A 26936-nucleotide genomic window follows, 5' to 3' on the forward strand; every position below is an offset into this window, starting at 1 on the left:
ACACAATACTTATGTGAAGTAGATTTTTACAATCTCTGCCTCCATTCCCGCTGCAATTAAAGACAGCTTAATTGAGAAAAAGACTGTGTTAGTTCCTACATGCTGTCACATTTTCTCTCACATTGTCTTCCTTTTGTGCCATTCATCATACATCCATTTTTTCTCTTTCCTCACCAGTAAGTCTTCAGGGCTTTTATCTTACCTCAGATCAGTGCTTTCTTTTTAATGCCATTGTCTTCTAACTAGCACTGAGAGTTTTTGTGGAAAAAAAAACCCAACAAAATAAATCACACTGGTTTTGAACATTTTAAAGGTAACTCATTATAGCATGTGTGATTAGAGACTCCTCTAAATGATGACAGAAAACTAGTAATCATAGAAGTGACCTGAAGGATCATCTTCGTCTACAAGGAGTATTTGGTAACAGGAATAGATATTGAGAATGTGAACTTTACTGAGAGAATGGTGGACAATGTTAAAAATTCATCACAGATCCATAATTAATATAACCTGTTTTGAGAAATCTCTTTTTGTATTCTCCTGCACAGATAGAGATTGTATCGTCTATATTTCTCTGTATTTATTTCTGAACTACTTTAGAGATCAAAAGCTACTTCAGAATTTCAAACATTGGCTAAGCAGGAGACATCTTTTTTTTATAAATGCTGTTGATTCTACACCACAGAGTAGCATACAAATAGTACAAAGAAAACAAAAGAGATCAAAAAAGCATTTATCAAAAGTTATTGAAGATAATTCATGAGTTAAAAATGCTTCTAATGTGTTATACGGACACAGCAGAAAAACAAGATATGTTGCCAAAATGTATGGTTAAGATTCAGATATGAATGCTTTTACACAGGGACAGTTAACTGCTCTCACAACTCAAGTCATGATGCAAACCTAATGCGTGAGTCATGACTGTTTTTCCCAGCAGCCAATGAGAAACCGTGCTGCAATTTCACAGGAAGACTTTTTATCAGTCTGATTTGAATCAGGAGTGATAAAACAGCACTGCAGTCCCTTCTTTCTACAGTGTAGTCAGTGGGTGAGTTCCAAGGCTGCATTTTAACAGGGGTAGGCAGAAGATCCTGTATTCTTTAGAAAGTAGTGCCCAAAAGACTGTTATTCTTCCAGTATGGAGATTGTCAAGACTAAACTGGGTCTTCTGGTCCCTTTGTACTGTGACCAGAAGCCGCAATATAGTTGTCTTTGTACAGACAGAAAGAACAACCATGAACTGCTAAAATGGATGATGGATGTATTTTAGATGAAACAGACATCTATCTTGACAATGTTGCTGCAGGAGTTAGTTTTTAATTAAAGTGTTACCAAATGATTCATAGATGTTTGAAAAAGTTGTTGAAAGGAATTGCTACTAACACTATCGAGTCATTAATTTTCTCACAATCATTACCTAAAAGCCATGTATAAAGCCTTCTAGAAGTAGGATTATAACTGTTTTTGTTTAGATGAAAAATACTAACCAAAGTTGTTAGACATTCTTATAAGTTCAATCAAGAAAATCGTGTAATACAGAATAAATTCTGCCAATCTGTTCAAACAGCTTGCAGTTTTCTTCATCTGAGATTCATGCTGCCTAACTGTACTAGTTTGAGATATTTTCAGATCAAGTTAAAGAGGGAATTTCAGGGTCCAGGAGCTGTATCTGCTTCCCTATTCTTTCTCCTTTTTCTTTTATAATGAAGATTTCATTTGAAAGGCTGTGCTGATAACGGCTATTGAATGTGGGCGCAGAAAATGAAGCAATCATTCTGATACACCAACCTCAGGCTATTTAAGGATTTAAAAGTCATAATCAATACTAGCATAGTTCACCAAGAGATCAGTAGGCAAATGGTAGCCAGATTTTTCTACACTTCTGGAATATGTGTTGAATATGCAAACTTTTGTTACAAGTGACCTTCAACCTTATGGCCACAGGGCATGGTGGGTCTCCCTGTTGGCCAGTGCTCTGGGAGGTCTAACATGGCCTGAAACTAGGTCCCATCCCAAAGCTCCAGCCTGCAGCAGTACAGCCAGAGACACCTCTTGGAACTGGAAACCTCCCTGAGAACACAGTTCAGCTGAGGCTAGACTGGGACATGCACATGCAGTTGGCCCAGGCTGGGAAGAGGCATGGCCAGGCAGGGCAGGGCTGTGGGGAGCTGGATTGTGGCCCTGCTACAGCTGATCTGGGGCTGAGGTCCCCCAGACTGCCTGGGGCTCTGGACCTGGGCAGGTGGGAGAACCCAATGGCAGGGGGTGGCAATTCCAGATCTGGTGTTTTATTTTGTTAATTTTCTATATCAATAAGAAAGCGTACATGTAGGTAAATCTTACTTCAATCTTTATAATATAAAAAGCATTCAGAACATTTAGAATAGGGTAATACCATCTTCTCTGTTTCTTTTTAGCTTTTGTATGTTATTTCCAAGCATACGAGTAACAAAAGTGTGATCTGTGTGTGTGTGCAGCTTGGGTTTCTGGGTCGAACTACTGAAATTTGTTTTCTGTCTTTAAGCAATGCTTTTTGGTAGTTATCAAACAGATATTGTTTCAGAAGATGTGAAGAGCTTATGATGTATGATTTTCTGCTGAGATTTCAGAAACACAAACACAAAAGAATTTTTTTTTCTTAATGTTAAAATACAGCAATTATGATGTCTTGTTATTGTCCTTGGGGAGGAAATGTAATATATAGGTTAATTATCATTCTCATGTACTACATCTTAGATTGTAGGCTTTGCACTACCTACTTCTTTTATAGTGAAGTATGAAAGTGCATCCAGTTTATTATTGGAACAGTTACTGATAGCATAGCAATGCTTCACCATTAAGCCTGGAAGGCTTTCAGATGGACTCTTGAGAGATATGAAGCCCATATAAATTAATAATTTTATTAATGCATTTAATGAATCTTCAAGACAGTAACATCTATTGCAAGCTGCTGGAGCAGAAGGAAAAAACAAGTTCATTAGCCAGTTGCAGTGGGAGAATGTATTTTTAGGAAGTATTTGTAAAAAAACTTAGAGGATCATTCTCTGTATCAGATAATATGATATGATTGCTGCCTCTAAGCACATAGGATTTCTTTTCAAAATAAACTGGATATTTGTCTTGATTGAAATTAATATAAACAGTATAAACAAGCTTTGAAAATTATCAGAACTCGAGTGTGTGTGTGTGTGTGTGTGTGTGTATGTATATATATAAGCTAAAATGGAGCAGGATGAAACTACAAATTACACGAATAAAATGGCCTTAATTTTTATAAATGGAAATTTTTGGGATAAGATAGCTTGATGCAATTTGCTACTGGAAAAAGTTAAAGAATAGATGCAATTTATGAGCACTATAGATTATATTTAAATGAAAGTGTTAAAAAAAAAAAACCTTTTATACAGATTAGTTTGTGTGCACATCTGCGTATATGTAAGTTTTTCATGTCTCTCATTCAATCTCCATACTATTCTTGGTCTCACTCCACTTTAACCTCGGGTTTAAAAATCTCATGTGGGTAGAAAGGTTGATGAGAAATAAATTTCCTATAGAAAAATGCATGGACAGATTAGGAAAGCTGAAAAGTGAAAACTGCAAAGGGAAAACTATGTTTAAGTATTTCAGGTTTTTATTCAAGAGAATGAAATGTGCTTTTCACATTCAAAGCCGAGTAAGTTGTCATAAAAAGTGAAGAAAATTCAGGCAATTCACTTCATATCACAAGTTTATAACTAAAAGCAACATCAAGATATATATACCACCAATATCTGAGGCTGCGCTTCAATAGTTTATAATTCTGTAGTTGCAATTTCATTTAGTCAAACAGTCAAAGCTCATTGTGAAGCATGATTTATGTTGAATGTTTTAAAAAAGGAACATCTGAAAATTTATAAAAACAAATGCAGTATGCTTTCACAGAATCACAGAAACACCAAGGTTGGAGGAGACCTACAAGATCATCCAGTCCAACCATCCACCTATCACCAATAGTTCTCACTAAACCATTTCCATCATCACAGCATCTAAACATTCCTTGAACACCTCCACGGTCGGTGACTCCACCATCCCTTGGGCAGCCCATTCCAGTGCCTGACCACTCTTTCAGAAAAGCAGTATTTCCTAATATTCAGCCTGAATCTCCCCTGGCACAGCTTGAAGCCATTCCCTCTAGTTCTATCATGAGTTACACGAGAGAAGAGGCCAACCCTCAGCTCACTACAACCTCCCTTCAGGTAGTTATAGAGAGCAATAAGGTCTCCACTGAGCCTCCTCTTCTTCAGACTGAACAATCCCATCTCCTTCAGCCACTCCTCATGAGGCCTGTGCTCCAGACCCCTCAGCTGCTTTCATTGGAAGATGTACACAGTGAATGTATTTTAAAAAGAGTTAAATGGCGAATCAGTTATTCCAAATATTTTTCACCTGATGTTCCTCTATTTTTTTCCTGCTTTGCTGGTAAATCTTGCCTAGTCTGTATTTAGACCTTTTCAAGCTTTCTGTGATGGTACACTCTCAAGTAGATTTGCAGTGAACATGCTGATCCACTGTACAGGTCTTGCTGATCTGGCTTCTAAGTGTAAAATCTCATTAAGGAAAGTGTTGTTCAGTGCAATATTGGAAATGAATGGCTGATAAGTGGGACACGTGGTGCAGCTGCAAATTTTGCCTTTCAAATCAGTATTGTATTCATTTGCATCCAGTTTACATTGCCAATGTGCTTACAAAAAGGTACAGTCAATTTTTGGAATATTTATGCATACAAATTTCATCTGCATTTTGTAATATGAGCTCGGTAAGTGTTATTGGAGAACAGAATATTCCTTAAGCATTGTCAAGGTCATCAAATGACAGAGTAACTTTGAATGGACTTTTCCTTCTATTACACACAAGAGCTGGCAACAAACAGATAGCTTAGCCTATATGTGTTACATTTTATGGTATTGTTAAATAAAACTGCTTTTTGTCACTTCTCTGCTCTTTTTATTCTCTTTTGGCAAGCTGGAAAGCATAGCATGAAAGAGTAGGATGGAAATGAGGAGGAAAATCTATGAATGAAAATTATCCTCACATGCGAGACGCATGCTAGAATTGTTGAAATTGTATTCATGCCAGTCTTGAAGTTGCTTTCTTGCTGTGGTGAAAATCATTGTAAAACACCTATTTGAAATCACATTTTTGTTCTTTTTCTTTTCACCCTAATCCAGAGTTGATTCTAGCTTTGATATAAAACACAGAATACATACAGACATTTGAAAGCTTAGAAAAAGTCTGACGACTTTAGAGTCCCATAATCAGTGGGATTCCCTTTTATCCTTAGAGGAACTTCTTTTATTTTAATTGCATGTTATCATCTATTTCTTCAATCTGTGGGCTTTAAAATCCTTGCATTTATAAGTGAAGAATAGTTTAATAGCAGAAGAGAAAACTGGACTCATAAAACTAAGATGTTATTCTTCTTAAGTTTATATAATCTTATAATCTTGTCCAGCCTCTTGCCTGAAGCAGGAATAGTGGTAGTTTTGGATCAGGTCAGGCATGGCTTTCTCTAACCTCCAAGAGGAAGATTCCTCACCCTCTTCTCTTGGTGAAATCTGCTTAGTGCTTCATTACTCTCCCATTGATTAAGCTTTTCAAATATCCAGTTTGAATATGCTTAAGCTACAGCTTCTGACTTTTGAGAAGAGTCTCACACTGCTGTTTGTGTGAAACTCCTTGGCTTCTTCACCAGACCAAATAAGCCTCAACATCTACTTGTCACTCTTATGTCCTAGGCTGTTCTTGATTGCTGTCTGCTGGATCCTCTTCTGTTTCTTATTGTTCCTGGACACCAAGTGTTCCCCCAAAGTCCTTTAGTTATCTTAACAGAGGTTTCTGTTGAATATCATATTAGTGCCTGCATGGGTGAACATCAAAATGATATCTGACATGGAAGTGCATATAAAGCAAAGGTATGGAAGTGGTTTGCTCTACTGAGGAACTGAATTAGAATTGCACCCACTGACATTCATTTACATTTTCTGAATGTTTCTATAACCAAACAATAGATGTGAGTACTGTGAGGTAGTAGGTGGTGTGTTTCAACAATGGCAACAGTGACAGTGGATCACTTCCACTGGTGCAGATTTCAAGTAGCACACAAAGGCATGCAGGCTCTTGTTCATTGTTGTGCAAATCCATACCTAATGGTGGTGACTGTTGAAAAATAGTATTCCGTATCTGAGAATTTGCTTTCAAATATTACTCTTGTGCTCTTTCTATCTTCTGTCATTTCCATGGAAATAAATAGAAGGCATTACTTTCAACAGAAGTAGATAACTAAATCCTAAAGCTTCAACTTCCATATGATCTAACCAGGGGTATTTATTCCATACTAAAGCAACATTCTACAACATGTTAATGAAAATTTGAAAATGTTTTGTTTCATTCAAGTGTCAACCATGGAGTTAATAGCATAAGAAAACTATTCCAAACTTGGAGTGAAAGCACTTTTCTTCCAGCAAATTTAATCTAGAATAATGCAATTATTTTAATATAGATAGCATGCCTAGTTCTTGGAGATGAGGAATGGACAAATGAATGAAACTATGCATAGAGAACTGAATTTTGAAGTTGAGATTATTTATTCTGTCTGACCCCTGTACTCACAAAGTAGGAGAACGGGAGTTATCAGTTGCATCTTTATTATACAGAAGGCTGAAATTGCATAGGATAGAAAGCAAGAAAAGAACTCTCAGAATACACAATGTACTAGAGTTCCCATAGGCCAAAAAAACTAGTTTTATGCATTCCTGTCCTTCAGGCTAGAGTATGGCATGCTATTATCTGAGTCATCTGCAGCTTTGTTGGGTTAGAGAAAAGAGCAGCAAAGAAAACTTGAAGTAGTGAACAACTGAACTACAAATATGTCAAGGAACTGTATCCAATCTGCAAGAGATATTTTGATAGTAATCCAGAAGAATTTTGCCATACCTTGAAAGCAATGCAGAGTACAAAGTATTTTAGACAGATTTTATCCTAATGAAAGTAAACTTGGCATAGTTTTGTTGAAGTTAGAATGTGCTTGGATTTAAAAATCTGAAGAACCTAAATTCTATTTTACTGGTGAGAAGAGCCAAAATCTGCCAGAGAAAGATCCTAGTTGCACAGGACTGTTGATGGAACAGAAGGCTGTGAGCAGTGGTGATGCAAGTGGCAGAATTTGTTCATAAAACATTCTCTATTGTTAGATAGATATAACACAATAATTTAAGAATATATATATAAAATAAGGGATATTTTAAAAATGGGAGTACTGCTGTCTTTCGTAGGTTTATAGCTTAACATTTTTCATTCAGTTAGTAGCTTCCCTTTTTTTATTTAACATTAGTTTTTGTAAATGCATCATTTGAGAAGCAATTCATGGAAGTACGTTACTATTTTCAAACAGGTTATGTGCACAGTTTATTGCTATAATGATCTTTGTAATTGGTTTTGTTGTGGGAATGCTTCTCTTAATTTTTATTTTTTTTTTCTAAACTGTGCGCTAAAATGCAATTTAGATTAAATATGGAAGTGATTTAGATTAGATACAGAAAGAAAGTTGCTTTTAAAATAAATAAACTAGAAAATGAATGAAGTCTTCTAAACATAACCTGTTCACTGCTACCTTGTAAGTGATGTAAAATGACAAAATCCTTCTTCTGAATTCATTTTGATCCAATGTATTCAAAACTATGTTGTCAGATCACTAATATGCCTTTTACTAGGGGCATTGTAATTGCTTACTTCATTTTCATTAATATTTCATTAATATTATTTTCATTATATACAATTGTACATTTTGTAACTATAATTCCCCCACTAGATTGTTTTGACTTCTTAGTTTTACTTCAGTGAAAATAATTATCAAAGTAATTTCTTGGGTAACTGTAGCTGTTGTTACTCCTGGCTTAATTTGTACACCTGACACCTCAGAATCCTGCCCAGTACAAATAAGTAAGACATGAGAACAGGAGCTTAACAGAGTCACTGTGCTTTTGGGACTGATAATAAGTTGCTTTTTAAAATGAAGTTTTTATATCAACTGCTGTGAACTATTTTCTAATGAAATTAATAATGATATTGAACACTATTAATTATATTAAATATGTATGACCTACAATGCTACATATTTTTATTCACAGTTGATTACTTATATTCAAAATAAACTAAGCAGCTACAACCTTTATTGCAAAAGAATACAATAATTATATGTTACATTGCAAGAGGGATGGAAAATTATGACAAAGCCATTATCTCTGATTTTTCAAATGATTATGTTCTTTTCTGAGTATGCATATGAGGATATAGCTTAGAGCTTGATCCTGTCTCCATATATACTTGCGGAAATTATGTCAATTTCTGTAGCATTAGGATTGGCTACTACAGTTATTTTCATATGATGTCCAACTTGAAATATTTTCATTATTGAAGTTCATTTCTTTATGTTAATTGCATTCTGACATTTATGGGCAGATGTTGAATCAGTATTTATAAAACTGATTGTTCTTCAGGCAAGGCAGACAGATGGAGCTGAGGCAGTGTGACTGTTTTTGCTTATGAATAAACATGTTGCATGCTGTGTAGCAAAAACACTTCTATGTTGCTTTTCCTGTATTTCTCCACCAGTGGCAAATTCTAACTTTATTTGGCCACCATTTCTGTTAACTCACTCTGTAAGCCTCAGATAGAAAAACAGCTTTTATTTTCCTCCTATTGTGCATATACTAGATGAAGCCATATTGTTCATCGCAGGCAGACGAAGGTTCTGGGAGAAGTTCTTCACAATGTGTGACATCTACACAAGAAGTCTCGTACATATGTACTAGAACTTAATGCTATTCTACCACAGGTTCCTCACTGCTCTGTTCACATGTACTACAACCATAGGTTCCTTTCTGCTCCCTTCCAGCATCCATTTCTTCTGTCAAAAGAAAATGTGTCATCACTGCAAAGAGAAAACTGCTTTGAGCTCCATAAAAATGCTATTCATTTTTTTCTCTGAAAGAGATTCAGGTATTTGCAGGGAACATAGTTTCTCCTTGAGAGTTGTCACAAATGCGTGAAAAGATCAACACAATTTTGCTGAATAAAAATACCACGCTTACTAACCTGCAAGATATTCAGTCTGTGTAGGTAATGGAGATTGAGACTAAGAGGAAAGAAATAGGAAGAGCCCATCCTAGAATCTGTAATGCTTCCTTGGCAGAAATGTTGCACTGCTGCCATTATCTGAAATATTTATGAGTGAATATGATATTTCAGCATTGATCTGTATCAGCTGCTTTGTTTCAAAACAAATTTATGTCCTACTTCAGTTAGGCTTGACATCCTCAAGGGATTAAAGTCAGGACTAGGAGTAGAACATTGTTCTATGCAACAAGTATCTCTCCAGTGAATACTGATGCAATATGTCTGTTAATTAACCTCATATAAGATCTGCTTTGGGATTAGTGTAATGTAACTGTACTATTAGATCCTTAACCTTCTTTTTGTGATGGTTTATGTAATATGTGACAGTTCTTTGAAGATTTCTGAGCTAGATTTCCTTTGGTGAAAAGACAGCTTAGTATGCAAACCATTTCCCATGTCATTGTTCACGATTAAGGTAACGTAAACAACCTACCTCTGGACTAGAAAAGCAGCTGGTGATTTTTACCATGTTTTTACTAACTTGGCTTTATGGAACAACTTATTTCACAGCAAATCTTGTGTCAGATGTTATTTTCCTACAGTGCATCTTGATAATAATTGAAATTTTAATATTCTGCAATAAAGCTTTCCTAGCTGAAATGTGCGCAGTCAGTATTTGAAATAGTTTGACTATTCAGTTCTGAATTTTTACCTGTCTACCTGTCTTTACCTGCTTTTTTTTTTTTTTTTTTTTTTTTTTTGTCAAAACTTTAGTTAATCTTAGATTACTCTTAAGACTTGTATTTTTGCAATGTAATATGGGAAGGTTACTTAATCTTGCTTAATTATTCTAGATTTTCTTTTTTTTGGTGTTTATTTAAAGTATTTTGCTGAGTAGTGGCTCTTTGCTTTGCTTTCCTGGAAGATATGGTTATAAATTTCCTGCTATTACATTATGCCATCACTGATACTTAAGAGGTTCTAGCTTTTGAGGGCATATGATGCTATCAGATTTTGTTGTGTCAGTTTCATAAACATATTTGTAAGAGTCATTGTATCCAGATACATAGTGTTGTTCAGGGGATTATAAACTAGATACTGATTCTTTAAATACTACATACATAAGAAATTTTATTCATTTATATAGGCCCCAGGAGTCTCTCAAGTGTTTCTAGAATTGGATTTTTTGGTTTTATGTAGTTAACACATCCGTGTTTTATTAAGCGTAGACTCATAGCCATGTTTTGATGTTGTTTAAATTTTAAAAACATGTACAGTAACACTAATTTTTAATATGCCCAAAGGTTTATTTTCAGTGAAATTATTCAGCCTTGGAAAGTAATCAGGGCTGAAAGACAAATCAAATGTTGCTACTGCTCTGTTTAGATTTTAAATTTCATCTTACCGTAGCTGAAAGTTATATATCATAATCTTTCTCTGAATTAATTCTTATTCTCGTGATAGTACTTTATTATTTCCAAAATGGTTCTACTTCATACTTTTAAATCTCTTGAAAATTATTGTTTGCTGGAAGAGGTACTGCTTTGTTTATAATAAAATGATTACTGTTTCTCAGTAGCGAGTTTGTGTGAAGTGCTCAAAATGAAATTTGGAAGTTACTGTTTTCCCAAAATTCATTAGATCCCTTTAGCTCCACTTGTAAAGGGACCTCTGTCTGTCTGCTGCACAAAAAAAATAATAGAAGTTCTAATAAACCTGGAGTTAAAAGAATAAGAGTGCTGATAAAAAATAATTCCACTTTCATTAGGTATAAAACTTGAAAAGCAAACTTAAAGCAACTATTGAAATACTCCTCTATAATGAAAAAAAAAAAAAAAAACAACAAAAAAACAAGCAATGTAGACTTCTTAGAGACTGGGAAAGATACTACTGGTTCTTTCTTAAGACACTGGAGTTCTGTAGCTTATTGTTAGATGATACAGGCCCCATTTTTCTGTGCAAAGCAACTATTGATATTCTTCAACATAGTTATCCTGGAGAAGCTGGCAGCCCATGGCTTGGACAGGTGTGCTCTTCACTGGACAAAAAACTGGCTGGATGACCAGGCCCAGAGAGTGGTGGTGAATGGAATTAAATTCAGCTGGCAACTGGTCATGAGTAGTGTTTCCCAGGAGTCAGTACTGGGGCCTGTCCTGTTTGATATCTTTACTGATGGTTTGGACAAGGAGATTGAGTGCACCATAAGTAAGTTTGTGGAGAACACTAAATAGGGACGAAATGTTTCTCTACCTGAGTGTAGGAATTTCTGCAGAGAGATCTGGATAGGCTCAGTTGTTGATCTATGATTTCAGCAAGTGCTGGTGAGGCTGTACCTTGAGTACTGTGTTCAGTTTTGGGCCCTTCATTACAAGAAAGACATCGAGGCCCTAAAGCATGTCCAGAGAAGGTCAACGAAGCCAGAGAGGGGTCTGGAACACAAGTCTTATGGAGAGCAACTGAGAGAATCGAGGTTGTTCAGTCTGCAGAAGAGGAGGCTCGAGGTAGACATCCTTGCTCTCTACAACTTCCTGAAAGAACGTTGTAATGAGGTGGAGGTCAACCTCTTTTCTCAGGTAATTGGTGATAGGACTAGAGGGAACGGCCTGAAGTTGCACCAGGGGAAGTTCAGGTTGGACATTAGGAAAAAAAACGTGTGATAGAGTGATTAGACACTGAAACAGGCTGCCCAGGGAGGTGGTGGAGTCACTATCCATGAAGGTGTTTAAGAACCCTGTGGATGTGGCACTGAGGGACATGAGTGGGTGTGATGGTGATAGATTGATGGTTGGGCTAAGTGATCTTAGAAGGTCTTTTCCACCCTTAATGATTTTATGATTCAACTAAAGTCCATCCCATGTATGTCCGTTCCTTAGAATGAATCTCATATTGTGAGAGCTCACTACAGAGCTGTTAAACAAGAGACGGTCAGTTTATGTAGAGACAACAAAAGGTGGCTTTCTTGCAATGACACGGTAATGGTCCAAGAACTCTTTGTGGATCTAAGTTTCTAGGTGAAATATTGGTATCAGTATATGTACCCTGTATGGTAATGTACAATACTGAATTAATGTAGAGGGTCCAGGAATCCAACATCCTTTTTCTGGATTTTGTTTCTGGATTTTGTGCTGTACATCATCAACTGCAGTATTTTTAGAGCTGTACAGTATTTTTTGAGCAAGATTCCGTGCCCTTTTTCTGCTGCTGATGGCATTTCCAGGTAGATGTCTTCAGGCTATGTGAAAATCTGCTGCCAAGGCTTCAGTCTTGATTTCTGAAAGTATGGTACTTAATTGATGTACATAATACAAAATTTGGTCTTGATCTTAAAGGATTTTTTCCAACATAAATGGTTCAGTCATTCTTTGAAATTAGTTGGGGAGTGAGAAGGGGATTGTTTTGTCTTTAACTTTACAGGAAAGCTCTCTTTAAGTCTGAAATTCAAACATGTTTGCTTCCCAAATCACTTTTTTTTGTTATAATTTAATACGCATTTCCATTCACCACCTGTTGAGTATCTACAGATATGCCTAATTCACTTTCAGGTCCTTAGTTGATAGCTTGGAACTCTTCCTTTGATCATCGTAAAACACCTGTCATTTTAGCTTGAACTGTCATCAGTAATTCAGCATTGATGTGCACACAGCTGCATTCAGTAGGTGGAGCTGCCCAGCTTCTAGTAGTCAAATTGGTTCTGCTGTCCAGCAAACAGTGTAAAAAAGTAATGACTTCACAGACATATCAAGTCACGAACTGTATGAAAATGGCTTCAATGTGTGTCAGAAGACCATTGCCATACAGGATACAGATTTGTTCCTCCTGTGTTCACAGTCTGAACACAAAACAGCAAACCTTTATTAAGTTCCTTAATTATTGCCTATGGTTTCTGTATCACTGGCATTAAATTCCTCCAGAAGCATAAATTACTCAGTCACAATGTTTGCTCACAAAAATGGGACTATGTAAGCAAGATAGCTAATTTTGGAACCACTGTAATTGAAATTAAAATGTCTGAAAATTGGACTCTTAGTTGCAGGTAAAGTAAGTGAATTATGAAATCACCTGGCTTTTTCTTTTTTTAAAACACATTACTTCACTGAATTTTCTTTCTGTATTTTTTCTTTCCTTTAGCAATGGTTGTTCTCAGCAATTTGGAACCAAATACAACGTATGAAATCAAAGTAGCTGCTGTAAATGGAAAAGGGCAAGGAGAATATAGCAAAATCGAGATATTTCAGACTTTACCTGTCCGTGAGTAATACCTGTGTGATTAAATGGAAATATAAATACTTACATTCTCTAGAATATGTTGCCTTCAGATCTGCTAATAATTTGCAGTATGATTTTCCATTGATAATATGATTTATTGACTGTTTTCTAGTGTATAACACCAGTTTTCTCTACATTGTTTCTCAGAAATTGTGTTATGTTCTTCTTATCCTCTCCACTAATATGAATTAACTGAAATTGGAGTATTTCTCCAGTTGTGTCCAGACGAGTCTTCGTGTTACATGCTAGAGCGCAAAGCATGCAAGATACTAGGTTAAGGATTTTTTCTCATTTACACGCAGAATATTACAGACATCTGTGAGAAATGAATGAGCCCTTCCCAGAGACATTCCTCCAGCAAAAAACACTCCCACAAGTTTTGCAGCTATAATACCTAAAACAAAAACTACAGACAAATAACAAGAATACGTTGTTTTAACTGTGATTACACAAAAATGACATATGATGCAAAGACATTTCTATGTTAGTGGTAAAATTTACTAGCAAGAAATCCTCATGTTAAGATGAACAGCTAATGAAAAATATTTTCCCCAAATTAGTTTTAAAAAGGCAAAATTATACGTAAAGAACAGTAGAAATGCAGCAGCTATGAAAGCCACAAAATATCTGTGTTGTTTTATTATATTCCCGTTGACAAGGGCTTTCTGTCCAAAACAAATCACTTGTCAGCTTTCAAACTTCTTTTTGTTTAAAGCACATGCATATTTCAAATATATTGTATGATAAAACAGTTTGCTGTTATTCATACGGCACATTACACCTGATAGAAAAGTGATAGGATTTGACAGAAGCAACACATACATTGCCTGATAGAAAACTAGGAAAATCGCCATTGAGATTTAGATTATTCTTTTCATTAACAAGAGATAAATGCAAATGTAACTAATATTATAAGTATTTTGAACTTAAAATATACCTCTATGTGAATGGAAATTTACATATGTTTTGAGTTGGAGACAATTATGACATGTTGAATTAGGATATAAAACATTGCATAAAGACATGTTAGTTGGTCTGTGAAATATTATTAGAAAAGTAATTAAAGCTATTATAACTAACTATATAACTTATAACTATTCAATTTTAAGTTTATTTTTGTCCTCCCTTTGCAGAGAAAACTTTTTGCTTTTTGGAATCTTATTTTTCATGCTCATTCTTAATATAGTCTACTTTAGAAGTATTTAACTTTGTCTTGGCACAGTTATTGAATTAATGGCTAAGTCATTTCTGATGTAAATTACATTTGAAAATATTCAAGTCAGAAAATCTCAAAGAAACTTAGACTTACTTGATATTGTTTTATTTCATTGTGTGAAATAATCTAGTTTAGAACATACTTCAAGCAAAACATTTAGCACACTTATAAAGGATGTTTTGCAATACTTGAAAGAATCATGCTGATTTTAAAGATTGTGATGAATAATCTTATTGGTGAACTCCCAGCTGTAATTTAAGGTTTCTGGCATTGCTTTTTTTTTTTTTTAATTTATTTACTTTATTTTCCTTATTTAGGTGAGCCAAGCCCACCGTCAATTCATGGACAGCCAGGAAGTGGAAAGAGTTTCAAACTTAGTATAACTAAACAAGATGATGGAGGTGCCCCCATTTTGGAATACATTGTCAAATACAGAAGTGTAAGTATTTCAGTGAATCAAAGTAGGTGGGATCTGCTTAGTAATATCTTTTGACATAGAGAAGATTGATTATGTTATTTGAAACATTTAAAAAAATGGTTTGTATAATAGAAAAAGAGAAGAAGAAAAATAATCTAAGATATAGTATAGTATGTTTTCTTTTGTGACTAGGTTACTAATGCCAGATTATTAAAAAGAAAGAAAAACAGAGAATGAAAGAAAAACACCCTGCTCCTCCTAAAGGTATAACTGAAAGTTCTTTGTAATAAGAAAACTCTTTTCTCTGTCTTGTTACATGGTAAATAAGGAACGTTCAGCTCTCAAAGGTGCAGTCAATCAGTGGACATTAAATTACATAATTAAAAGATGTTTGACGAACAAGTTTCATGTTACAACTGTATCTGTACTGATAGATGGCATCCTAGAGATAGGATGCTGTATTCTAGTGTTCCATGTTCAGTTTAAAAGAAATTAGTTATATACTCCAAAGCTCAATTCAAAGTATCAAAATGAAATCATTTACAAATTGCTGTGACTTTTGGACTTTCAGTGTACAGATCAGTTATTTAAGACATATCATGGAGAGTTCATTGGTCTTCTGTCAACTAGAATCTCATTTGTTGGTCTCTTGTAAAATATGGCAAGTTTAGAACGCAGACTTGCTTGTAGTGTACAATTTTTTTTTTTATGAAAAATATTCTATATTTTTTTCTATGAGAAATGAATATATTTTATATTTAAGTAGCTAAAATATAAATAAAATAGTTAAATAAATTAAATTTCTAAACATAGCCTATTAGCCTATTAGGCTAAGTTTAGAAATGACTACACGGAAGAAGTACCTCTACATCTAGCAAAGGCAAGGAGATTAATTCAGAAGTGTTCATATTCTATTAAGTTCCTTCTATTCTTTTAGAAAGATTGTACCATACTTATCTGACCAGACCCAGTAAGAAAACATTTTAACAGAGTGTAGTCACAGATTTATATGTCCACTTCAGGAGTCTGAAAGAGATCAGACATATAACACCAGCTATTTAAACATATTTAACAGAAAATAGAGAGGACCATATTTTGCAGAAATTAGAAAGCCTTGAGAGATCAAATGCAGAACCTGTTTTAGTACTCCCAGAAAGGATAAGTCAACACCTGATTTTGCAGTAATTTGTTATGTTTCCTGATGTTTTCTATAATATAACTTTTTGATGGTTGCTCTAGGATTATCCATGTGCTAAGACTGGCGTGTAAACTGATTTCCTACATCATTTGCTAAAAAATTTACAATCTGTGTGCAGATATTGTACATACATGTGATATGAGAAATTTAATCTATTTCTGTGATTTTGGTAATTTAAATGATTTTTGGACCTATTGTGAATAACTTTGTAAACACGATTAACCCAGTGTTTTGACTAAGGTACACCACTGTAGAATAAAAGTTCGCTTTTTGTGTTTGTTATTGAAAGATAAATATACAGTTTAAGCACTAACTGAAAACATAATAGGTTACAGAAGGAGATAGCTTTTACTTGGAGCTGAAATCCATGTCTCCCTATGCTTTCAACTGAAAAAGCAGTTTGACTAAATTAAAGGTCTTCTTACAACAAAAAAAAAGCACAGTATTTTTTTGGTGTTTTAATCAGAATGAATGGATGCTATTTAAAGTTCTAAATCATTTGTTGACTGCTTCTGTTTTGTCTTGCCCATTGGTCATATTTAATTGGCTCTCCTATAATTCTTGTCAGCCTCATTACTAGTGCCTGGACCAGTGAATTTGCTTGCAAGTATAAAAAGCATGTTAGATAACAAGTTACGTATCAGTGGATTTCTTTTTTGTGTTTCGTAGCAGTTCATGTCTTATTAAGGGACGGTTCCTTCATACTTAAGTTTTGTAAAGATTTTCTTGAAACAAGGAGTAGAACAGCCATTAAGATATTGTAGAGTTATTATAGCCTGGGCTAAGAACTAAGAACTGGTAAGTTTTATTTTTCTCAAGAAATCATCTGTTTCATTCTGCCAACTCTTGCTTTCTTAAGATTAATTAATTCTTAGGGGAAGATCTTGCTAACTGTGATGAGGACCCACTCAATTTCTTCTCTCATTCCCAGTTATGGTACTACTTTTTTTGGTTGGGGTACGCATGTCCAGGTGCTGGTGTTGGGCAATGGGCATTAAGCTTTATCCATGTCAATTGCTGGGGAACTGTGTGTTGGATTCGTAAATGCCTGTTATCTGTTGTGCTGCCTGCCAAGTACAGGAGTGGTAAACTAGGAGTTAGCCAAGAATGTGGAGCAGATGGTAGTATGGAGTTACAGTCTAAAATGAAGGATGAGGAGATAAAGTTCACATGGAAAAAGCATTTGGGATACAAGGAGTTACTGCCACAGCAGCTTACGACTGGTGGGTGAAAAGGCACATGTCTGCAAGAAAAAGGCTACAAAGCAGCAAATGGAAGGTATTAAGCAGGATGAGACACTGGAAACAGCATGCCAACAAATCCTGATCGCCATAAAGTCATTTATGCTATTCGCGGTCACAAGCAAAAGTGCATGCATGTTGCTCGAGTGGATCCTGACAGTGGAGGATATTGTGAAGCTGGACATGCTGCAGTTGTGAATTTGTGGTTGGTGCTTAATGTTCCCTGCAAATAAATGTCAGCATATTATTTTGAAGGGATCTAATCCAAGTCTTCAGTTATAAATTTGGTACCATATCTTAAATTGAATTTCATTTGTGATTAAAAGAGAAGTTTTGAAACAGGCTTCTGAGTGACTGTAAAAGGGAATTCTGTTTCTGTAGTTCAAATTGCAGAATGCCAACAGTCAGCTGAAGAAATTGTAGGAGGGGTTTCTCTTTCATTCCAAGTTTCAGTAGAAGCTTAGAATTACAATGAAGTAGTAAAAATATCCGTATTTTATGGTGATGTACTTTTAGGTGAAGGCAAGAAAAAAATCATATTTTGAGAACTAGTGACAGCAGAAAAATTCTTTTTTCCTCTAGCACATCTAATGATGTCTGGAGGATACACTACATGAGCAATTAGCTTTTGCAGGCATAAATGCTTTTGGTAGTGTTGACCTGTCACAGTGTTACTATTAATGCTTTGAATTTTTGTACTGGCAGTTGTATGATTTCTGATTGTATGCTTCAGTCATGTTAGATTATGTTGATGGATGACCATGTTCATTTTGTGGCCTTATGATATGTTTTGAAAAAAAACTGATAGAAGATGAATACAGATAATTTTAGAATAGAGCATTTCTCATTCACTCCTGCTATAAAACAGTTACGTGTTTTTATGTCTCAGAGTTATGCATTACCTGCCAGGTCCTTGATCTTTCTGTGCATTTTAGCACTATGTTTTCAGCCATTTTGTGCTTTGTTCAGCATTCATCTTGTATTATTACCTCTTCTAAAACATCACCCAGACCTATAAAGTACCATCCTTAGGTATTGAATTCTTGTGAAGTCACTCCTTTGAACTGTCAGATTGTCTTCCCGGAGAATTTCTTGATCTTTTTCCTGTGTGCTTTCAAGATAGTATGGCATCTCCTGCCCTTTTTTTGTCACAGTGACCAGCATAATAAGTCTTTCTGAGCTGAATTTACAGTGCAAACAGTTTATAGTGGATGGAAAAAAAAAGAATTGAAAGAGGTTAATTAGATTTTTTTCAAGTTTCCAGAGAAAGTAATCTTAGGCGCAACGTAATATGACCATTAAATGGACAAATATTATTTTCTAGACTAGTGAATAGTTCAGTTCCCAAAAAAAGTGTTTGGCTTTCCTTCTGCCATTGTCAGATCTGCCCTCAGTTTTGAGAAGAAATCAAGTAGATTGAAGTTATGCTGTAATTTTTTCATGCTTTTTTTTTTGTCAAGTAATTTAGGTGCTTAAGCTACTCCTACGTATCTTACAAATCTAGCTCTTAGATACTTAACAGAAAAATTTCATTAATTCTTATATTCAAATGCAGTATACAAGAAATAAGAAATAATTGTAATTTTTTAGTGACTTTAATCTGAGGCATTGTAGCAGGTTTGTTTCAATCAAAGATCGGGGCAGGGACGAGAGCAGTGTGAATTTAAAGTTTATGAGTAATGGCAATGAGCAGTAAGATCTCCAGAAATTGCCAGACATTGGTCAGTCTCACAGTGACAGTGACCTTCCTTAAAAAAGTATTTTGGAATTATAAAAACAAAACAAAATAGAAATGAGGGAAAGTTGAACCTCTGAGATTGCAGATCTGATTCCAGTGTCTGAAATATCTAGTATCTGGATTATCTAATGCATGTTGATGATAAAATTGCAAATAGCAAATAATGATTGAAGGCATTTACATTAGAGCGCTCCTCAGCTTAGACTTAAGTTCACGATTTCAGAGTTCCTTGCATTTGTTATAAAACACCCTGCATATTTGGAGCCTCCTGTGAATTTTAAGCAATATTAATAATAGAGTAACCTAATAAAGTATGAAGTGATACTTCATAGTTCTATTTTCTGCTCCTTGAGCTACCAATTAAAGGGTCTTAGCATAGACGGGAGATTTGTAGGAATATTTTACTGGCAAAATTTGTGTTCTCGTCCCTTTCCAATGCTACTCTAATAGTAAAATTAATCTGGACTCATTACTGATCTCCACTTTGTTAAACGTGCTTGAAAATGCATGTGAAATAGGAACTAGAAGGAAGGATATTGCCATTATTCTTAGACTTTAAGATGACTGTATTTTAGAAGACTTCCTCTTTTCACCATTGGACGACTACCTTCATTCTTTTTCTTTCTTTCAGCTTGTGTTTGTCTCTCTTGGTAAAACGCTTTGATGTCTTTGAGCTCAGTGCTTGGACTCTGCCTGTTTCATTTATCTCAATCTATCTAGTAGGCATCACTTTCAACTAATCTTAAGGTGTCACTTCGCTGGCATAGCACACAGATATTCTGTTTCAGCTCTTTCATTGTTCTTTGCCTTACCAAAGTGTGAAACAATTGCTTTGTCACCTAATGTTATGTTTGCAGAAGCAACCTCATATTTATATGAGCAGCTGGAATATTTTCCATTTTGATATCTAGTTTTTTCTCCTGTGAACCTGATTTTCTTCTGAACTGCTTAGTGTGTTCACACAGCTCTGTGTGCATGCACTAAGATCACATGTGCACCCTCTAATTTGCTCTTGCTTATATTCTTTGGAAACTAGTTCTAATTTTTTCTAACTCTTCCCAAATTTCACAGATTTAAACAGCCTCTGAAATACGGCACTATGCAACAATGCTGCTAATATAATTACTACAGAGTATTTGTACATGCATGTTTGCAATCAATATTAATTCTTAATATTTTGTCAATGTTACGCAAAAATACAGATTGAAAAATCAGTGTGATGTGAACATATGTATAGATTCAGTCAGTGGAATGTAAATATAAATGGATTCGTGCAGTAGTATGTCAGTAACTGACAGAGAAGTCATCTGTGAGGACTAACATTTTATAAGAAAATTTTAAAAAAAATGATAGAAAATACCATTTTCACTGTGCTGTGTAAACTATTTTTATTCCAGTGTCTTTATTCTTTTTTCTTGATGTGTAATGTAACAACCATTCTGATGTTTTTTGTTGGTCTATGATGCAGCCACTTACTTTCACCTTGCTGCAAATGTTCCTGAAACTTTTTTTGTTTTAATTTTAATTATCTCAGTACTGTTTTGTATTGATGAACTTGTAGAACAAAAGGTGAAGTCAGTATGGAGAATTCATCACACTCAGTGCTGATAGCAAATAAGTTATTTAAGCAGTACATATAAGGGAGTTCAGTATTTCACTCTATTTTCTGGAAGCAGAGGACAAAAAGAATAGACATAGACAACATGGTTGGGCTGTCAGCTTATCTAATTTAGATACTATTTTTTTGAACACTTCTATCATTCAAGAGCAAGATCCTTCAGTGAAGTGCCTAAATGTAAGCTACTGAAGGATGGTGGTCCATAGCAAAAAGCTGCACTTCTCTCTATTTGATTTTTTATTTTTTTTCCAGAAAGCTGCATCCATTGACTGCACTGCTGTGTGGGGTGGATGGCCAGGATTTGGCTCTCAGCCATTGTTTTTGTCAGTGCATTGCACTTCTGTGTTTAATAGGACTGCGTGAATTCTTAATGTTACTGAAAATCCTTTGATCAAGATGGCTTACTGTTTGCCAATGCACATTATTTTATTGTTTTACCTATTAGTTATTTTCTAAATATCATTTGTATAAAGTGTAATTTAAATATAAAATGCTTCAAAAATACTAAAAGAAGAGATTGCAAAGGTAAGTACTCCAGATTTATAAAATGCCTTTTAAGGTTGCTGCCTGAGGCCTCATTTGTTCTCTCTGTATTGGTGTCTTATAACTGCAAGAATTACTTGAACATTTTTTTCTGTATGATACTATCTGACTGATTTAAATGTATCCTCTCACCAGTGTAAACATAGTGCTGCATACTTTTTTAACAATGTTTATATTTTTGCTTACAGCATTTTTTGCAAAATGGTACTGTGGTACAATATACTGCTACAGTTAGTTTATGTATTCAGTGTGTAACTAATATATAATATAAGCACAGCTTACATTCGTGAGCTATTTCTGAATATGGATTATGGTTTTGATGAGAAAGTTCTCTTTAAGAACATTTGGCAAAATACAATGCAACATCTTCATAAAATAAAATTTAAAAAAAAATATTCTTAACAGATTTTATACATAACTGTCCTTTTTCCTAAGTTGAAATGTGTATTTGTGTAGAAATTCAACCCAAAAGGTTGAAAAAAAGTTGCTAATAAAATCCCTACATCCACATTGTGGAATGATGAGGTATAGTCATAATCACAAAAAGCCTGGTTACTAAGAACTTCAAAATTAGATGATTCAAAAGTTTATAACCTTTGGAAATTAATTTATGTAGTTTTCTTTCTTCATGTAGTCAGGCAGTTTAGACAAATAGTACAAGAGATTTTGAGAATATAAACTAATGTTTGCATTTTTACAGAAAGATAAGGAAGACCAGTGGCTAGAGAAAAAAGTGCAGGGTAGTAGAGACCACATCATCTTAGAGCATCTTCAGTGGACCATGGGTTACGAAGTACAAATTACAGCTGCAAACAGACTGGGTTTTTCTGAACCAACATTGTACGAATTTAGCATGCCACCGAAGCCCAACATTATTACAGGTAAGTTGATTATGGAGTGTTTTCTCTCTCTGAATTGCTCAGACTTAGTATTAACGTAGTATGTTAATGTGTGTAGTTGAATGGTCTGTTAGGGTAACTGGAGTCTTTCTTAACTGACAAAGCTTGAGACTGCATACTTTGTTACCAGTAAAGAAAACTCAGTTAAAAATCCTTAAATGGGACTTTCCTTTTCTACTTTGCTCTTAGTAACGTTATTTCTAAGCACAGAACAAACGCTGAATCTTCAACTCAGATAATGGCAGTTAAAAAGAAATATAATATTTGAGATGCATTTATTTTACAATTTCTAAGTTGTCTCTTACTCTATATGTGCCTGTTTTCAGTGAATTTATTTGTTAGAATTCTGTATTTCAGCCCAGCCTGCGTGTGCTTTGAGGAATACATGTAACAAGGGTACTTATTTTAGTGACTGATGAGATTAAGACTTCAAGGAGAGTAATTTAGATATTGTCTTACTGATTAACAGGACTCAGTGTTAGTACAGTGAGCATGCAGCCTTCTAACTGGCCTATTTTCAAGCTTTGACATAAGTAAATACATCACTCATATTTTTATAAGTGTCTAAATAGAAAGATTTAAAACTTTTTAAAGGAAAAATGAATAGGAGGTAAGAGTGAGTGATTTTCAGTAACTAATTCATGAAGTTTTAGTGCTTCTGAAGTTATATTTTGGAATAGCAATGTAAATTGTTTAATTCAGAATAAACACAAGTTGTGATAGTAATTTCTGATATTTTGTGAGTAATTTTAGTTTTTATAATGTAAACAATATGAAGCAAACAATACCTAACTTATCAATTAAATTGATGTAGAAAGTGTTGATTTGCTTCTTGATTGAGATTCAGGGCCTTTATAGGTCAGTGTACTTCTTTTTAAACTGACAGTGTTTCATGGTTGCAATCATTCAAATTAAAAATTATACTGCACAGTCAAAAAAAAAGGGAACATAAATGTGGGGAATCTGATAACTCCACGAAAATTATAATACTTACCAAGTAGAAAAGTAAATAAAACCTTACTTTGGTAAAGACTTAAGTCTTTTTAGTTTTGCTCATTTGAATACCAGAATGTAACTTGCTTTGCACTGCAACTTTCTATAACCTGTTACAATTCTTTGAATTCTTCCCTGTTATTGTAACAGCTACTGTAAATGAGAATCATGAGATTCCTGTTTAAATTGTAACATAAATAGTTTCTGGATGTGGAAGTAAAAAGTGCCTTTTTTAATTTATCCTGTGAATATAGAACATTTTTCTTTGTACATAGCTTTATAGATGTTATGGAGCTTTTTCCTTTCAGCACTCTCATAACCTCAAAATAGTTAGAAAGAAAAATCCGTTACACTATTGAACATCAAGTCTTTATATGAATCGTTATTGCAGTTACGATTGTGGAACTAATTAGTTTCCTTGACAACTGTTTTTGCAAAGTGTGAAAAGAGTGTGAAATTCTCATCATAAGAACATTCTGTAAGCAATTTAAAAACATACGTCAAAAGATTCTTAAAATCAGTGGATATTAATATTCACATTAATGAGTCAGTATGGTTATCTGGTTATGAAATTGCATAATATTATACTCTTAATGATATTATTACAAAAGTAAAAATTAACTGTGATAGAAAATGTATATAAAAAGCTCATTAAAGCAGATCAGTTCTTTCTCATACCAGTTAGTCAACTCAGATGATGCAACATTTATTTGCTGTAAACCTCTTATATATAAGCATCTACAGCTAGGTCTAAAGAAGAAATAATCCAATTAGGCACAATTTTGAATGAAATATGCATCCCCTCTCCTGTGCTCTCTTAGCTGCTTGTGATGACTGAGATTCATTATCTAATTCTTTGTGTGGTTATTAGAAAAGTTTGTAAGACTCATGAATGTTTTCATCCGTATGTGTCCAGATCTGGCTGAACTGTTTTTGTCTTGCTCTTATAGTTATTCAAAAGCAAGGTATCTGTAGGTCCTATGTACCCAATCTCATGGGCATAGCAGGAGAATTTTGTGACTCCTAAATTATTATCATGGTCAGCTGTACCTAACATAACACATTGCAAATGTGTACAAGCTAATACAAACCATCAGTGCTATCCTCGCCATGGAAATGGGTGTTACCACAAGAAATAAGACTTTGATTCTGATTCCTGCAGAAAGAGCCTGACTATGCTCAAAGTGGTGTTGGATATGTCAGAAGTCATCCCTGAGTCCAGGTACAGGAAGCTAAAAGTCTTTTTCAGTGAATACGTAATTCCTGTGGACACAGAACCCACGACTTCGATTGGTTAGAGAAATGTGAATGAAGACCAGCAGGTCCTGCCTGACAGTCAATTTTTATAATAAAACAATGTGATAATCTTCTACTATTAATCTTAGCTGCAAATTGGCATCAGTTAGATGTGTAAATGATACTAACATTCCTTTAAACTTTCACACGATTGACCTTGGCAGCCTCCAACTAGCTATACTTCATTTTGTAATTTCTGTGCCTGGATCTATAAAACTGTCTCCATTCACTGAATCACTCACGTTTGTGATTAGTTCCTCAGAATTTAATTCCTCTCATAAAATTTTCCAGGTTTTCCGAAAGGTTGGAATATTGCACTGCTTTTGAGAAATGCTCAGTGGATGGACTTGTTAAAACATTTTTCCTATTAATATATGTGTATGTATACATATATAATTACTCTAAATTTTAACCATATATATAATTTTACTTCCTACCTTTTTTTGTTTTTGTATTCAGAAATTCCATCTATTTGACTGCTTAAGATTATGAGTGTGTATTTAAGGATCACACTTTGAAGAAAGAGTGACATATTCTTAAGTGTAATATTTTATATATTCCAATATTTCACTTTGTTAGTTGGCAGTCCTTGTAGGCAGGTGCAACTCTAATATTAGAGTGCTTGCCTATGACTGAAATCTTTACCGGATTTTGAGCACTGATTTGTGGTATTTTAGAAAATCTTGTTTCAGTTTCTCTGTACTGTTATATCTTCTTCTAATTTTGTGGGGAAATAAATAAATAAATGAATAAATAGAAGCATTCTCAAAGAAGCTGTGTGCCCTAGCTCACAGCTATTTATCAGTCTTTGGACGGAATAGCCTAGCGTCTGCAGCTACAACAAATTTTCTGAATAGGTGTCACTACAGGCAGATGAAGTCCATCAGCTTCTAGAGGTGAAAGCACAGCCTATTTGTATTGCTCCATTTAATCTCTCTGAGCAGAGCAGAGATGCATACCCTCTCTTCTCGTACATCAGGTATAAAAATGTTCAAGTCATAGTTGTCTTTCTGAAACATTACTATTGAAACCTAAAAATACATCTGCAGTTCTATATTAAACAAATCTTAAAAGAAGATAAAATGAACGATGTTAAAAGAGGATAATTTGTGCAAATGTTAGACATGTTTTCAGAAATTAGTGGCAAAGATTTATGCAGGTACAGTCTTCCAAGAACTTTTATCCGATCATTACTGTTTCTCTAGAAGTCCGGTATATATTAAAACTGGCTGCAAATTTTATCATAACAGTTTTTCATTATCATTGTAGATTTATAAATTGGTACTATAGTAGGAAAATCAAAAAGCATATGAAAACAGTAAGAAGGCATTAGAACTACTTCTTTCTCTTTACTGTTATTTTAAAAAAACTTTTAATATTGCATAAACTGTTGGAATCTTTTTTTTATTAGAATACCTGAAAAAGTTTAAATCCCTTATGAACCCCAAGACTGTTATTGTACTGAACATATTGACTTTTTTGCATTGTATATCTGTCAGTAATTCTTAAAATCATATAGTGATAGGTGAAGAGGGACAACCCAAAACATAATATTTTCTCTCACCATCACTAGCAGCTAAGTTAATATTCTGCACCAAACATGGCTTTTGTCAGTAGTATTTAGAAAAATGGAATGGTAGGATTTTTCAGTGGTCTCTTGCTAAATGAAAATAGCTCATACAAATACTATACATATTTTATATATATATACATATTTGAGTGTGTTTATGTTTATCTTACTATTACACAGCTATAACTGGGCTGTCAGAGTCTACGTCCAGTGGTTTTTTAGAATATAAGCTAGGAAATGTACTTTTTAATCTGGAGACTGAAAATTTCTAAGTACAGAAAAATAGAAATAACTTTCTATGATGCCTACAGTTTTCCCTCAGAACATGTCCTTTTCTTTAATGTTGCTCTCAGCCAAACAGTTCAATGACTTTTTGGAGTTGAAATAAATTCAAAATTATTCCATCTGGGTCACCAGGGAATGTTTTTGATCCTGTCATGTCCTTTTGCCATAGAGCAGACTTTGTTGATCCAGGTGCTCTCTACGCCTCTAAGGAATGTGAGCTCCTTCAATCTTGCCACTTGGAAAGGAAGAAGCACCCTGGGGCAAAATCTACCTTGTGCTGAAGGGAAGCATAGCCTAACTTTTCTCTAGAAGATTTCCTGTGTCTGCTTTGGGTTAGAGATCACAGAATCACAAAGTGGTTGAGGTTGTAGGGGATTTCTGAAGGTCATTTTATCCAAACCCTCTGCTTAAGTAGGGACAAGCAAGTATCCCTTGATATCTGTGTCCAGATAGTTTTTGGATGTCTCCAAGAATGAAAGTTACACAGCCTCTGAGGGCATCT

The 26936-nt window shown here is 34.6% G+C and overlaps 1 protein-coding gene across 2 annotated transcripts in view; it reads left to right on the forward strand.

Annotated features, from left to right (window-relative positions):
* NCAM2 (neural cell adhesion molecule 2) overlaps positions 1 to 26936 on the forward strand; it is a 242641-nt gene that overhangs the window by 192738 nt on the left and 22967 nt on the right. For both annotated transcript variants that reach the window (XM_052666931.1, XM_052666932.1), the window contains exons 13-15: positions 13282 to 13401; positions 14953 to 15074; positions 22092 to 22272. In XM_052666931.1, coding sequence (XP_052522891.1) covers positions 13282 to 13401; positions 14953 to 15074; positions 22092 to 22272 — 423 coding nt within the window. The remainder of the gene's footprint in view (positions 1 to 13281; positions 13402 to 14952; positions 15075 to 22091; positions 22273 to 26936) is intronic.

This window comes from Tympanuchus pallidicinctus, unplaced genomic scaffold, assembly GCF_026119805.1.
Source record: "Tympanuchus pallidicinctus isolate F22 unplaced genomic scaffold, pur_lepc_1.0 scaffold10, whole genome shotgun sequence".
In the NCBI taxonomy this organism is placed as follows: Eukaryota; Metazoa; Chordata; class Aves; order Galliformes; family Phasianidae; genus Tympanuchus; species Tympanuchus pallidicinctus.